The sequence below is a fragment of the Apus apus genome, chromosome 19 (assembly GCF_020740795.1).
Source record: "Apus apus isolate bApuApu2 chromosome 19, bApuApu2.pri.cur, whole genome shotgun sequence".
NCBI lineage: Eukaryota > Metazoa > Chordata > Aves > Apodiformes > Apodidae > Apus > Apus apus.
The window spans coordinates 10,051,818-10,067,476 of NC_067300.1; the positions used below are offsets into that span (position 1 = coordinate 10,051,818).

Here is a 15,659-nt window from a genome sequence, read left to right on the forward strand (position 1 = left end):
GGCGGGAACGGAGCTGAGGAACAGGACAGGAGCACAGAGCTCAGCACAGGCAGGGGAGGTACCAGGGAGAGGAGCTCAGGCAGGAGAAGGGCAAAACCTTCAGGGAACACAGGCTGAGCACCCCAGCACATCCCAGCAGGGAGGGGTGTTCAGGGAGGAACAAAGTGATGCAGTTTTGAACAACAGTTGGGACATCAGTCTAGGGCCATCACCATTAGGAAAAGACAGGAGCAGACAGCAGCTGCCAGAGGGATGCTGACAAGGGACAGCAGTGGCAGTGACGTTACACAAAAGTCTTTGCTACAGCTGAGGTTCAAGCCTAAGGCCTAGAACAGGGACTACAATTACCTTCTCACCCCTATTAGATAGTGGTCCTTCCATGTCTGCTTTGAGGTGCACTGGTGGAGCAGTGTAGGGGAGTCTACAGTGCACTTGTCCACACTGTACCTGACCTGTGGATGAGAAGAGGCTTCAGCCTCTGTTACTCCAAACAACACCCACCCTGCAACCAGCACAGCCATGTTTCCACCAGGGAGCAGCTCTGGACATGCCTGGAAGAAGAGGTGCCCCGTGAGTCCAGCAAAGGGGCAGCAGGAGCCACATTTTACTACAGCCATGAGGGCCAGGGAGGGGAGAAGCCTCACAAAAGTCACAGAGCCAAAACCTCCATCCAGCCATGACCAAAGCTGTCCATCACTCACAAATGATTCACCAGCACTTGGCAACTGTTAGAGAAAGCAACTCTGATCCTGGGAGCGGGAAGGAGACTCCCTGACCACCAAGCTCAACAGGACACCTTCATGCTTCTTCTCCACGACGAAGGAAACACAAGAAGGGTCAAGGACCAGCCAGGTAAAACCCTGGGGATGAGGTATGGAGGGAAAGAGGCTGCAGCAGCCCCCTCTCCCCTCCTCCTCTCATCTGGGGCTTCCCTGTAAAGGGACTTCAGAAAACCCCAACGTTCATCAGGCCAGGAGGAGGAGCAGGGTGCGCCCCAGCCGTGCACCCGCAGGACAAGGGCTCTGAGCCACCAGCTGCTCCCGGAGAGCATCCCACCCCCCAGCCCAGCACCCCCGCCAGAGCAGCCTCTTACTTTCTATGTATCCGTGCAGCGTCACCATGCGGGCCCGCTCGGGGCTGCTGAAGGGCGAGTAGTGAATGTCATCGGAGAGCGAGGAAGGGATGCGGGGCGGGGGCGCTCCCGAGGGCGGCACCGTGTGCTGGGGGGTGTGTTTTTTATGGCGGGCTCTGCAGTTTTGAAACCAAACCTGAAACAAAAGCAGAAAACCCTGTGTCAACGGAGGGACAACTGGACTGAAGTGTGATCCTTCACCAAGACCCTACGATGGGCGTCTCCTCTAAATATTTTTTTTAAAGAAATACAATTTAGAAACTTGCCCCCTGAATTACCTCACCAGCACTCCACCAGCTTCCATAGCTCTGTTTTACACTCACTAGAGCAAGTTTTGTCTCAAGCCAGTACAGACATGAGAGTGCCCAAAGTGGCATCACTACTAACCACTATTAATTTGTCTTGGTCAAAACCAACACCGCTCTGCATTAGATTCATTACAAATTTGAAGCTTGTTGCAGGAGTCACTGAGTGAAACACCCTGAGCAGGTGATGCAGAAACTCACATTAATGACTGCAAATTATGGGAGCACCCTTCAAGGTCTTATTTAGATTTTAACCATCAACCCCAGCTAGTCTGGCCTGAAAGCACGGCTGGGATCAGCTGGGAAACGCCTGAGTGTTGGCAGGGCAAGAGACAAGGGGAAACAACATGAAGTAAAAGCTTAGACTAGGAGATGTGGCTTTAGGGACATTGAAAACAATATTTTTTTTTCATCAGTTGTGGTTTATTGTATTAAAAACCCATATCAGCAGCATACCAAAGCTGAGAAAGGAGGGTACTGCGGGGGATCCAGCAGCAGGTACGAGCCCTCTGACCATATCTTACTGCTTCTAATTAAAGGAGTAGTTAGGGGATTACATCCTGGAGTTAAAACGTGCACAGAGGGGGAGGGTGGTCTCTGCTAATGTGGTGATTTCTTTTTTATGCTTTTAAAAGATAACTGAGAGTAAAAAATCCCCTCCAAGGCTGAGCACAGACCAGCTCTCCGGGGCCGCACATGCCGGACCACAGAGAGGGAAGCAGTCGTAAGCATTTGACAAATTGTTTCCTGTTCAAAGCGCCTTTAAAAAATATCCACATAAAAAATAGCCCAGTGTGCAGACTGCTTGATCTTTAGCTAAATGAGGAATCTCAATAACTGAGGCTCGAGCCAGATTTTCACACACAAAATTTAAATGCGTCGTTGGCAAAATAATCCGGGATGAAAGCTCCAAATTTATTTCAATGGGTGATGTTTTTATTGTATGCAGAAAGTGTGTCAGCAGAACATGAAAGTGACGAGTTCAAATGTCACCGGGGAAGCAGAGCTGGGCAGTCTGCAGAGGAGGGGACATTTCCCTCAGTCCCTACGGCACCGCTTCCCTCCGCTCCCAAACAGCAGGAGCGCAGGGACTTTCCTGCCACCCTGGGGCTACAAAACCCCTTTAAACTTCCCGATCCCAGCCCTTCCCGAAACAGCCAGCTTTGCCTGCTCCCGGCGCTGCCTGTGCCGAGCAGGGAGCTGCGGGGCCGCCCGCCCGCCCGCCCGCCCGCCCTTCGGGGCTGGCTGGGGCTGCTTGGTTGGGGTTTTTTCATTGCATTATAAGAGGGGAAAACAACTAGGAAACCCAGGAGTGAGACAGAGAAAGAACAGTGCCGGCATCGCTGCGGGACCTGGCGAAACCGACGTGTCAGTGAGGCAGCACGAAGCTGCTGGACGTGCCGAGTGCCAGGGTCAATGTGCAGGAGTGAGGGGGCGTGAGCCCTGCCCAGCACCGCGGTGCTGCACCCTGCCCGCCCCTGCCCGCCCCTGCCCACCCCTGCCCACCCCTCACCTGAATGACTCTCCGACTCAGCCCCGTCATGTCCGCCAGCTTCTGAAGCGTTTGTGCGTCGGGGTTGTTGTCCTGAGCAAACTGTGCCTGCATGACCTGGGGGGAGACGGGAGGGGATGAGGATGAGGCAGGGGAGCCACGTCCCCCCCCCCGGCGCCCCCGGCCCAGCCTCGCTACCTGCAGCTGCTCGGCGGTGAAGGAGGTGCGGGCTCTCTTGGCCGGCTTCGGCTGGCTGTCCTGCTCCGAGGGCACAGCCCCCTCCAGCGTGATCCCGTTGCCTGCAAGAGAGGAAGATTCACACAACACAGGTCAGGAACTACGCTGCCCACCTGCTCCTCACGCGAAACGGCCACTCAGCTGGGGAACGCGTCCCCAACACGGCAGCGTGGGGCACCAGCAGCATCCCCTGCTGCAGAAGGAGCAGAGGGGGCAGAGCTGGCATCGCTGCTCGGGAGCTGCCCCGGCTGGCTGAGCTCCTCCAGCAGACACTGCTGGCCCCAGGGGGTTCACCATCGAGTAGAGAAAAGTGCAACAAGTTGGTGGAAAATGTGGGGAACGAGGGATGAGGAAGTGACAGCAGAAAGATGCACTTCAATGTGATGTCCTGCTGGCCCTGACTCTCTGTGTCCACTTGGCCATGTCCCCCAATGGCTCAGAAGGGGACCCTGCCTCCACCAGACTCACCACATCCATCACCCTGCCTGTGCTGCTCCCGGAGACCCCATCTGCCCCTGTGGGTGCTGCCTCCATCCATCATTTTGTTTTCTCAGAGCATTTCAATGGGTTCTTTGCTCCTTTCCTCGAGCCCTGAATCCTCCTGGCACCCTCACCTCCTCCTCCTGACTCTGGGAGCAGGAGCATCTCTTTCCCCATGGCCTCAGGGTGCTCATTTCTGAGCAGCAACTACACTAAGCAGGACAAGCTGGGGGAATTGTCCCCCTTCCCCAAGCATAGCAGTGGGGTGAGGACGGCCATGGTCACACAGCTACTGAGTCTGCAGGGAGGGTGGCTGGACCTGGGGTCCCTTGTCCCCACTGCAGCCCACGTCATGCCTGTCCCAGCTGCTCCGGGCAGTGTGGGTGAAGCAGGAGGAGTGATGGATGAGGGAGGTACCAGAGCAGGGCTGGCGCTCGCCCCACTCCCAGGATGCGCCTGCACAGCCCGGCACTCACTCTCTACAAGCTGGACCAGGCTGTGATTGTCTTGGCTTGAGTTGAAGGACTTTCTCATATAGTTTGACTTGTTCTTTTAGGATGATGAATGGGACTCTGACTTCAGCAACATCTGTTTATTTTTCTTGTGTGTAAAACCTCATGTGCAGAAGAAATTGCTGGGTAATTACTGGAGAGGGGAGTGTGGCCCTCCAGCTCCACAGAAACTGCATTTCTCCAAAGCAATCCCATCCCCTTCTCAGAGCCAGGGGACACACAGACACCAGTAGCTATGCAGGACACTCACCAGGTGCCTCAGCACTGTTCCAACACCAGGGGTTCAGCCCACACCAGCAGAACCCTTTCAAGCAGCAGCAAACCCACCACTCCAGCCCTTGACTGGAGAAACAGCTCTGCAGGACCCCCATGCCAGACCCTGCTGGTCCCACACCAGCCTACTCCTCCAGACCTCACAGCTTCTCCCCCTCCATCCCTGCTCCTCTCTGTCCTTGCTCCTCTCCATCCCTGCTCATGCCTCCACAGCAGCCAACCATATGGACTGAGACACTGAACCACATCTCAAGCCAGAACCCTCCCAGCCCAACTGGGCACTCTGTTTTCATCCTCTCACTTAAATACTGTAAACAGAAACACTGATTATTTTCGTGTCAGGTTGTTAATGGCTTCCATGTGCTGTGTGGGCTGGGACATGGCAGTTGCCTCCCTGTGCCCACCAAGCACTAGCATGGGGTACCAAAGGCCAGAGTCCTGTGCCCAGCCCGGAGTGGTGCCCCAGCACAACCCCAGCCTGGAGGGTCCTGGGGCTCAGGACAATGGAAAGGTGGCCCTAGACACTCCCCTTGGTGACTCTGTGACTGCACAGTGTCCCTGGGCAGAACTCCCTTTGCCCACACAACATCCGTGTGATAATGCATGAGAGCAGGAAGGAGATGGACCCAGATTTGGCCGCAGCCCATGGGCAGGACCTGGCCAAGCTCCCATAGCTGAGCTACCACAGCACCAAGCCCAGGAAGCTGCCTGCTCCCCCAGACTGCTGTCACTGCCATATCAACAAATATCAGGTGCTTTCCAAGGCAGGACAGCTCCAGCATGGCAGGACACGGCCTGGTCTCCCCACACGCCATGTCAGACTAACCGCACCCATCCATTCCTCCAAGCATACCCCTGGGCTGATCAGTGCCCAAGGGGAGCAGGGTGCTGCCTGCTTGACCTCAGGGTCACCAGTCTGACCCCACTGGCACCAGGACTGGATTGGGTCTGGCAGCATGGCCAGCAGCACGTGGTGTGGCCCAGTCCAGCTGGGAGTGGCATGTCCCTGGGCGGGCAGTGTGGGTGGAAAATGATGGGAAGGTTCTGTCGGACCGCCAGCTTTCCCACCTTCTAGATGTATGACTCACAGCCCCAAAATCCCAGTGGCTTCCTCACACCCCGCACGCAGCGTGCCGGGCTATGAGGGGCTCATCCCCAGCACTGCCCACTGCACACAGGTCTCCCACAAGCCACAGGCACTGCCAGCACATCAGCCACCCCCAGGAGCCCTCTGCTAGCCCAGGGCTCCATGTTCAGCTACCCCCAGGGCCACCCATCACCCCCTTTTGGTGATGACAGGACCACCCCCCAGTGAGGCAAGGCCGCGGCCGCGGCGCTGGGGCTGCGTTACCGTTTTCTGCCGCTCGCTTGAGGTTCTCGATCATGGTGTCGTAGTGGATCCGGCACAGCACCTTCTCCTCCACCAGCCCGAACTCCTCGCCGGTGGAGAGCTGCCGCTTGCAGGAGAAGCAGGCGAAGCAGGCGAGGTGGTAGGCGTTGCCCCGCGCTCGCCGCACCCAGTCGCTGGCGTAGATCTGCCTGCCGCAGCGGGCACACTTGGTACCGAACCGGCTGCAGGAGGAGAGCAGAGTGAGGGCAGGGTGAGGGCAGGGCAACAGCAGGGCACAAGTGCTGCTGCTGGCCCCATCCAACATGAATCCCACAGCACCCACGGAGGGAAAGACCTGCAGGAAAACCACCCCACCAGTGCTGGCCCCTGGGGCACAGACAGCAGTGTGGGCAGCAGTGAGGGCACGAGTGGGACGTGACTCCTGTGGCCCCGCAGCACCAGACACGACCGGGGGTGACGCAGCGCCATGAATCAACCTCCAAGCCCGTGGGTTTTTAATTTTGATAACAGCCAGTGTGAAACTGGGATGGAAACTGTGTCAGAGCCGGTTCTCTCCCATTGCCATAAATCAAACCATGTGTTTTCTCCTCGCATGTACAGCCACATGCATCTGCTTTTTCCTCCTACAAGGAGTCTCCTCACTGTGAGAGGACTCAGATCGTGCTGGAGTGAGTTATGCTGGAAAGCAGCTCAACACAACGAAGAGGCAACAAGAGGGCCAGAACCCCTGCGCTGGGCACTGGGCATTTGTACAAGCTTCTGAAAAACCCCATTCCTGCCTGGATGGCACTGGCCGAGGGCGGGCCGTCCGTGGGGAGCAGCAGACGTGGCTCCCCCAGCGCCGTGTCAGGCAGCGCCAGCCGGGAGGTGCTGCCCGCCGTGCAGGCAGGGCCCGGCGCGGCCGCGGGTTTGGCTTCTGCATCCTAGGATTGCTGCTGCTTCGAAAAAATAAATGCAACGAACAGCAACGAGAGCCGCAGCGGAGAAGCGAGCAGCTCTGCCTGCAGAGGTGGTGCCGGCTCCCACACAGCCCTTACGGCAGCTGCTGCGCTTCCCCCCACACCCACCACCACGGGCTGCCCGGGGGCTCCCACGCGGCCCTCTGCCATCCCAAGCAGCTCCAGCGTGGCTCAGCACATGCACAAAAGACAGAGAAGAGGTGCAAAACACCGAGCAGCGGGAAAAACCCTGCACCGCAAGCCCCGCGGCTCCGCAGCCCCGGCGGTGGAAGAGCCCGGCCAGCACCGCAGCCGCCCGCGCCCGGCCCCTCACCCGCCGCGGGCTCGGCGAGATGCAGAGACCGTCCTTCTGCTGGAATTACTAACTGGAAAACTATTTGGGAGGAAAAGAAAGGTTTAGATTTTTCAGCCTGACCAAAAAAACCCACCAAAAATAAAGGGGAGGGGGGGGGCTGCCTTAGAGAGGACATTTCTGTGCTGAAATTATACAGACTTAGCTGAGACCTCACTAATTTACTTCAGATGGGAACGTTGCAAACTGACTTTGTGCCAGCTAGTTTATATAAATGCACAAACAAAAGAACTGTATTCATTTTTTTATTTAGAAGTAAAGATCATTCCTGTAAATTGAATTACTTTGAACAATGTGCTATGTAAACAGTCGTACTTGCCGAACGGTATCAAACGAGGGGCAGGCTCAACCTGGCTAATAACACGTGGGAATCGCTGCTCCCTGCTGGGATCGCAGCCTGCTGCGGGGGCAGGGGGCACAGCATTGGGACAAGCACATCCCAGTGCCTACAGGACCGAGGGGAAACTGAGGCACAAGGTACCGCACAGGTCAGGTCACACATCCCCAGGATACACCAATTGGGATCCAGGGGAGACATTCAGGTACCTCTAGCCCCACAGTGTGGGGTCCCCCCAGATTGGCAGAGTAGGGGCTGCAGGGGGGGCACGGGGTCTCCGGGGCTGCAGCAGCCAGCACAGGCAGGGCTGACCCTGCTGTCCCCACAGAGCCACCACAGGAGCAGCGCTTAGCAGCCAGACAGGGGCACGGGGGCTGCGGCACCAGCAGCTTCCCACACTGTGACAGTGGATCAACACCTGCCACCAGCACCATCCACAGGGACAAAGGCTGACAGAGAGCAAACTGAGCTGGGGCAAGACATGCTGCCACCCAACAGGGACTGTCACCACAGGGCCTGCCACCACCAGCGACGCAGGAAGAGGGAGAGAAATGCCTGTGAGCAGGATGCCTGAGCCATTGCCACTGGAAATAACAGCTCCAAATAAAACAGACTTGAGCTCAGGGGGCAGTGAAAGCCTCAAGCAAAGCACCAGGCCAGGCACTCCCCATTGCTCCTGCTACCCACCTGGCAGGAAGAGGGATGGGGACAGGGCCACACTGCAGCAGGAGACACAGAACCAGAGGCTTTCCCTGAACCCAGCACTGCGGCACAGGCTGGAGCATCACCAGCATCTGCCAGAGCCATCGACTCATGCCCTGATGCGGCTTCTCAGCGGCTGCTCCCGCTCCCTGTGCCGTTAGTGCCGGGAGACGGAGGCTGCCAAAACATTACCAGGAAAGGCTCATCCCAGAGAGACTCATCCCTTCTTCCAGCCACAGCATCTGGGGTGCAGGAAGAGCAGAGGTGGGAGGACACCCTGGTGTGTCCTGGCTCTCACACAGCACTTGACCCTGGGTGTTGCAGCTCTCTGGGTCCTGCTGTCCATCCCTGTCTGCAGGGATGGGGCAAGGGCCACCCAGGGCCACTCACAGCGCCAAACGTTCCCCTCCCCTCCTGGGCCTGCTCTCTAGCAAGTCCTTAACATCCCTCAGAGCCAGCCACAGCTTCCAGACATCACCACCAGTCACCCAGAAGACCAGCAGTGGGTTGCCTCAACAAGCTCTTCTCCATAAAGAGCCATGGTGCTCAAGCAGGAGCATCATCCCAGCAGGACACAACAGTGAGGGGCAACAAAGACCACCCGTGGCACCGCTCTTTTGCTGCCCAGCTGCCAGGGACACACACTAGGGCCAGCAACCCCATGTTCACATGCCCAAGGGTTGCTCAATGAGGCAGGGAGCCACGGGGGTTACAGCAGGGATCACCCCAGGATCACACCAAGATCACCCCAGGCCTTCATGCAGCCACAGCCATGGGAGCTTGTCCGCAAAAAGCCCTCGCATTGCCCGGGAACACAATGTTCTGCTCAATGAGCTCCAATTTTAATTTGGTTCTCCTCAAAGTGCTGGAGCCCTGGATGCCAAATGCAATTATTTGACAAGACACAGGAAACAGCAGCGTTTGCTTAAAAACACACACGAGGCCACAGAGCCGAGGCAGCGCCAGCGCTTACACAGCCCCTCATGTGAATGGGGAAGGGAAGGTCAGATCAGGCCTAAACACTCGTGGGGCAGTGCCCGTGGACAGCCCCACACCTGATGGCCCCCCGTCCCAGTGCCCATGGACAGCCCCAGCTCCTGAGGAATTGGCACTGGGGCAATTGCAGCCGCTGTGAGCTCCATGAGGAGCACATCCCACTGCCCCTTCCCATCTGTCTTGGCTCCAAAGATCCACACGTGTTAGGACGGGTTTTCTGCCATGCTTTAAAAAAAACCACAACAAAAACCAACAAACCAAAACCAAACAAACAACAAGAAAAAAACAAAACAAAACACACAAAAAAACCCCAACAACAACCACACAGACTTCAGCAATAAATATCAAAAAAAACCATCTCAGGACTCAGATTTGTCCTGTGCCAAGTGCTGGGTCCTGGCTGGCCAGGCTGCACGCCAGGATGCTCCTGGAGGCCGAGCGGGCACAAGAGGGGAACGGGGCCGGCCGAGCAGCCCCCGAGCCGGGTTTGCAAGGGGGCAACCGGGGGGGATCTGCCTCGACCCGCCCCTGCCTCGACGGCAGCGGCCGCGCGGCTCAACCCGGGCGGGGAGAACCTCCCACCCGCTGTCCCCCCAGGCTCCGCACCGGGGCTCGGCCGAGGGTCGCGGGGGCCCCGCGGACCGGGAGGCTGGGGAAGCGGAGCCGACCCGCGTCCGCCCGGCTCCCAGCGCTGCCGCTCCCGGGGCACGGCGAGTCACCAAATATCCAACTCATATTTTTCAGCAAAAAGGCAAGTGTGAAGCACGGCCGCGAAGTCCCCCGCGCCCCCGAACCAGCCGCCCAGGAACCGGGCGCGTCCTGCGGCGCCTTCAGCGACTTTCGTTGTGGTTTTCCCTCCGGCATCGCCGGTGCCGGCGGGAAGAGCCCCGCGCCCGCTGCTCGGGGGCTTCCAGCGAAACAGAACTGGGGTTAAACAGATGTTATTGGCTGGATTTGCTCGAAGGCAATTCAGAGATACAGTCGCTACTTTTAAACCGCCTTTGGAAAAGTCCACTCTTGAAAGAAAAAATACATTAACGGCATCGGAACGGTTGTTAATTAAGGGAAACGCTGAAAGTGCCCCGAAGCAGAGAAACGGCACCCTGAACCTCACCAAACCGTTCTGCTGAGAGTAAAGGAAATTTCGGATAAATCACCCCAAAAATAGCAGTATAAGAATTAACAATAACAAGAGAGCAGGATGCGGGGCCGGATCCGGCTCTGCACGGTCCGCGGCAACACCGAACCCGGCGGGGACAGGGGCTGAGCAGCGGGTTAAGCGAACGTTTGGAGACCCTCACAATACAAAACTTCTGAGAAATCCCAAAGATTTTTCCCTGCCGAGCACGCCCTGCCCAGGGCACCTTTGTCCGCCGAGGCAGCCCCGAGCCGCCGCGCCGCGGCGTGAGGATGCTGCCGACCCCCCGCGCCCTCGCCCGGGTCATTCCCGTTGCCTGCCCGTCGTTCCCCTTCCTCCCGGCGCAAACAGTGCTCTCTCATCCTGAGGAAATGGGGAAAGCCAGAGCGGGGTACTCTGATATTTAGTTAAATCCCAGTGAGCAGCTCCGAGTCCTCCAGCCCCTCATGCCGCTCTTTGGGGGGGGAAATTCGTGGGTTTGGGTTTATATCCAAAACACCGCCGAAGCTGGGAGCTGCAGGACACGCTTCCCCGGGGATGCGGATCCGGCCTGAGCCCGGCCCGGCACTGCCAGGAATTTGTTTCGATTCTTTTAACACGCTCCGGCCACGGACGCTCCAGCGTTGCCGATGATGTGGCGCAGACGGGGGCTTCTAAAAGCCGCTCGGCACTGCAGCCCGGAAGGGGGACGCTGACCCTGGCAGCGGCCGGGGCGATGCCCTGCCACCGGAACGTCCCCAGGCGAGGGGACAATTTCCTTCGCACAGTCCCCACCGACTTCCTCGCAAGCCCCACCGAACTGGCGCTGAGGGGCTACACGGGCCGCCCCGGCAGCCAGGAGGTTGGTCAAAATCCCTCCGGGGAGTGCAACTGCACCTCAAATCCCCTCTCTCCCCATGCCCCGAAGGGACGCTTCTCCGCCACGATGCCCCGTGGAACCCTGTGGCTTCTCTCATCGTCCCCGCTAGCCCCGGAGCGGCCCCGGCCCCTCGGCAGCCAGTGAGGAGGCTGAGCAGCCCCGACCCCGAGGTGTCGGCGCAGAGCTGCCCCCCCGCAGCCCGTCTACCCTACCTGAAGTAGTCCATCTTGCAGAAGATCTCCTTGTTCTTGATGTAGCAGCTGTGCTGCTGCCGCAGCGAGGTGCGGCACACGGAGCACTCCAGGCAGCGAACGTGCCAGATGAGGTTGTTCACCTGCGGCAGAGAAGGGGCTGAGACCCGGGACCACCAGGGACCACCCAGGGCCACCCCCCGCCCGCCGCCGCCGCTCACCTTGAGCAGGTACCGGTCGAGGATCTCCAGCCCGCAGCTGGAGCAGACGTTCTTGCCGGCCGACGGCGTGGAGGAGGAAGAGGATGGCGGGGAGCAGACGGACGGCGTGGAGGGAGTGCTCGGAGCCGAGCGGGCGTCCTCCTTCTCCAGGGCGCCGGGCAGCGGGTCCCCATCGGGGTGCGACTGCGGGCACAGCCGCCGCGGGGCCGTCAGCCGGGGCCCCGCCATCCCCGGCCCGCTGCATCCCAGCACGTCCCCGCAATTCACGGCCCGGTGCGTCCTGGCACCCCGGCGGATCCCCGCAGCCCCCGGCCTGATGGGTCCCTGCAGCTCCCGTCCCGACAAATCCTGGCGGGTCCCCACAGCCCTCAACCCAATGGATCCCCGCAGCTCCCGTCCCGACGGGTCCCCACAGCCCCCAGCCCCGCTTACCATGGTGCGGGAGTGCGGGTCGAGGCAGCGCGCGCTCCCCTTGGGCAGCGGCTCCGGCGGCATCACCTTGCGGGAGAGAGCGGGAGAAGGAGGCTGCGGCTCCATGCGCCGGGCGAGCGCGGGGCACCCTATATAAACCGCCTCAAAACAATAAATAAGAACTTTCTAGTGGCCATTTAAATCCTTTGCAACAAAAGCTGCGTCTCTTTAATGAAGCAATTTGAATGTGGATTGAATTCTCTCCCTGCCTGCACTTAACCCGGGCCTCTTGAAGTAATCGCTCGGTTCCCATGCGAGCCAAAGCGCTGAAAAAACCCCACAAACTACCTGCAATTAGAAATTGCCGTAAATGCCCGAGATAAGAGGTACCCAGAGTGTCAATTCCGGCTGTCAATCAGGGAATCCATCAGGCCACCCAAAGAATTGCAAATTTGATTTTTTTAATGGTAGTAATTAAAAATCGAAATTCTTCCCCCTCTCCCTCCGCCGAGCACAAAACGCCCCAGAAAACGCCGGGATGGAAAATCCTCCCCTCGGCTCGGGAGGCAGCGAGCGGCCCCGGCCCCGGCATCGGCCCCAGCCCCAGCCCCGCGCCCGTCCCGGGGTGCCCGGCCCCGCTCCCGGCCCCGACGGCAGCGCTCACCTTGCCCGCCTCGGCGCCGGCCGGAGCGCGGCGGCCCGGGCCCGGGGGCTACCCGCCCTCATGGCTCCGGTGCATGGGGCGGGCGCGCCCCGCTCCGCCCGCCGCCGCGCTCCGTGCCCGCGGCCGCGGCAGGAAGGGCGGGGAGCCGCGACGGCCCCGCTCCCCCGCCGGGGGCGGCCGCGGGCCGGGCAGGAAGCGGTTCCCCTCCAACCCCCCCCCGCAGCGCCCCGGGGGCCGCCCGCCCCGCCGGGCCCCGCTACCTGCGGCGGCGGCAGCGGGAGGGGGGCAGCGGGGGCCCGGGTCCGGTTCTCCCCCGCCCCGACGGGGCGCACCGGCCCCGAGGCAGCGCTGCCCGCCCCGCCGGGCCCCGCAGCCCCCCGCTGGGATGGGCTGCGGCAGCCGGGGATCGCGCCCACCGCCGCGGCGTCTGGCCGCCCGCCTCTGTCCGGGCTTCATTAGTAACCTGATAATTCCCCGGCAAAGCCCCGGCAGCGGTTCCACCACGGAGTAATTGCAGGACGGTAACGTGAGCTGATGGCGGCCGGGGATGGATCCTCGCCGTTATTGATTTTGACAGCTAAATTGTTAACCGAGAGGGAAATCAGATGAAAGCCATTTTAGAATAAATACAAGACATTAGGTTTAAACATTGAGGTTGCAAAAAAGCCCAATAAACCCCTCGGAAACTCTACCCAAGGCCCACCAGCTCGTCCTCCCCTCTGTCCTCAGCACAGTGGAGGCACAGGGGACCTGGACAAGTGTGGAGGAGTGGGACAGAGAAAGGACAATTTAAACCACTCGTCCACGCTGGCAGAGTCTGAATTAGCTCCGACTGCTCCAGCAGAAACACGTAGGAGTTTTCATGGCCACAGGCATGAACAGCCTGTCCCCCTCCACACAGTGTGGGCTCTGCCCACACCCCAGGAACATGCAGGGCTGCAATGGCCAAAGACACAGCCCAGCAGCATGGAGGGGTCTCTAACCCTGACAGACCAGGCACTCCAGGGCCTGCAAAGTCCAACCAGGCTGAGGAACAGGGCAGCTGCAGCCCAGCTCCTGCCTCTCCCTGGCCTTCAGACCAAGTCCTGGCCCTGGAGGCAGCTGCTCTCCTGCTCTGGCTACCTGCACACAGTTCTTGGGGAGTTACTGAGCACTGGCACCACCCTCATCCACTTCTTTATCCCCCACGTATCCCCCCCCCCCCCACTGCTGGAGCTCCTACAAGGTAGGGACCAGGATACATCACCAAGCCCCAGCAGAATCCTAGGATTTGGGGTGGTATGTGCTCCCCACAAGCAGAGACATGTCTTGGTACCTGTTCAAAGTGAGGGATTCACCACAGGCAGGAAGATTGTTGGGGAAAAACCCACACCCTGGCCAAGGTGAACATTGTCCTTCAGACCCCACCGCGCTCCCAGGGCTTTGCTGGAAACACAGGGGAAGCAAGAAGCTTCTAACAGGGATAGAATCAAATACCAAAGGTAAGAACCAGCCCCCAGACTCCTCCCGAGCAGAGTAGGCCACCCAGCCCAGCTCCGTCCCACCACCAGCCTGCCAACCTGCGTACTCACGCTTCAGAGCCAGCACGTCCTCCGAGGCGCCGCCGCTGCCCACCGCGCTCCAGACCTGCTGTGATGGTCAAGATGCCAAGCCCCAGAGCTGGTCCTGACAGACGTTCCTGAGCATTCACCTCCTTCCAGCTCCAGGGCGGGAAACTCCCAGGTTTTGCTGTGCCAGCTGATGAAGAGGTGCAGAGCCTTTGGGAAGCCACAGCATTCCTGGGAAGTGCAGGCAGCAGGAGCGCCTGCCAGGCTGGCGGGAATGACTGGCACAAACACCGACCTGCAATAAAGCTCCCCCAGGTCTGGGTCTGGCTGAAGGGCAGACAAGGCACTTCTGTCAGTGCCCGTGGCAGGGCAAAAAAAAATTAATTAAAAAAGAGACTACAGCTATTGTACCCAGATCTGTATCACTCTGCTTCGGCCCATGCCAAGCATCTACCACCCTCACTTCCTGCTCGCCACCCTCGCTTTCCTGGAGGAAAACATGCATTTTAAATGTTTATTTAGAGCCATAAGAATTTCAACAAATTGTATTTAAATACAAACAGATATCAAAGGATGCTGCTGGCAGGAACACAGCCACATGCCTGATTTGAATCTATGTATTTTCTAAATGCCTAATAGAAGTAGAATTGGTTGCTCTTCTAAATAACACAGATACAGATCCAGAGGACTACAAACTTTTGACTACGAAAGAACAACACACAGGCTGTTCACAGAGGAATGTAAATGGGTGTTACTGACATTCAGAGGGGTGCAAGCTCCCAAGGATATGACTTTCCTTGTTACTCAGGTACCGAAAAACTAGAAAGCATATATTTAACAGCACAAGACCTCCTTTTGAACTATTCAGGCTTTTAACAATCCATCCATCCATCAGACAAGCACAGATCTCTTGCCAACACCTGGTTTGGAAGCAGGAAGCTCTGCCTGGAGGTGGGTGCATCACTGTAGGACACAAACCTCACTTTGTTACACCAGGGAGCAACCCCTGCATGCAGTAACCAGGGGCTGCTTAAAAGTCATTGTCCTGCTCTTGCTCAAGACCAACTGCTGACCAGCTTGGGGAAGCAACTCCAGAGTGACCAACGAGGTTAAGATTCACCATAGAAAGGACTGGAGAGAGCAGGTATCAACACCAGCAGAGCCACGTTCCCTGGCCCCAAGTGCACAGGTGCTCCAACACCCCCCTGCACACACAGTGCTGCGCCTGCTGAGGACAACATGCTGCCAGGCAAGGCTTCCTCCTCAGATTTCTATTTTGCAGTAGCATTTAGGGAGAAGAACATGCTGCAGATCAAATGGTTTAAGTGAAATAAATGGTGGTAAACCAGGCACGTGGTGCAGACAGCCCTCAGCACACCACAGAACCCTTCACCTGCCAGCCCCTGCAAAGCAGAGCTGGAGCAGTCAGTGGGAGCTGCCCAGGTCGTGTGCCTGGCAGATATTTGAGGCTGCAGTGCTCTTATCACACTGCACATCTGG

At 58.6% G+C, this 15,659-nt stretch overlaps 1 protein-coding gene across 4 annotated transcripts in view; it reads right to left on the reverse strand.

The window, feature by feature from the left end:
• LHX6 (LIM homeobox 6) overlaps positions 1 to 12,730 on the reverse strand; it is a 17,764-nt gene extending 5,034 nt beyond the window's left edge. For all 4 annotated transcript variants that reach the window (XR_007891296.1, XR_007891297.1, XR_007891295.1 and 1 more), the window contains exons 1-9: positions 12,613 to 12,730; positions 11,970 to 12,110; positions 11,538 to 11,720; positions 11,338 to 11,459; positions 5,783 to 6,003; positions 3,128 to 3,228; positions 2,951 to 3,046; positions 1,094 to 1,268; positions 357 to 452 (exon numbers count right to left, since the gene is read on the reverse strand). Coding sequence is in view for 1 of the 4 variants with exons in the window: in XM_051636757.1 (XP_051492717.1) it covers positions 357 to 452; positions 1,094 to 1,268; positions 2,951 to 3,046; positions 3,128 to 3,228; positions 5,783 to 6,003; positions 11,338 to 11,459; positions 11,538 to 11,720; positions 11,970 to 12,074 (1,099 nt within the window). In the remaining 3 variants the exon portion in view is untranslated. The remainder of the gene's footprint in view (positions 1 to 356; positions 453 to 1,093; positions 1,269 to 2,950; positions 3,047 to 3,127; positions 3,229 to 5,782; positions 6,004 to 11,337; positions 11,460 to 11,537; positions 11,721 to 11,969; positions 12,111 to 12,612) is intronic.
• Between the last annotated feature and the right edge of the window lie 2,929 nt (positions 12,731 to 15,659).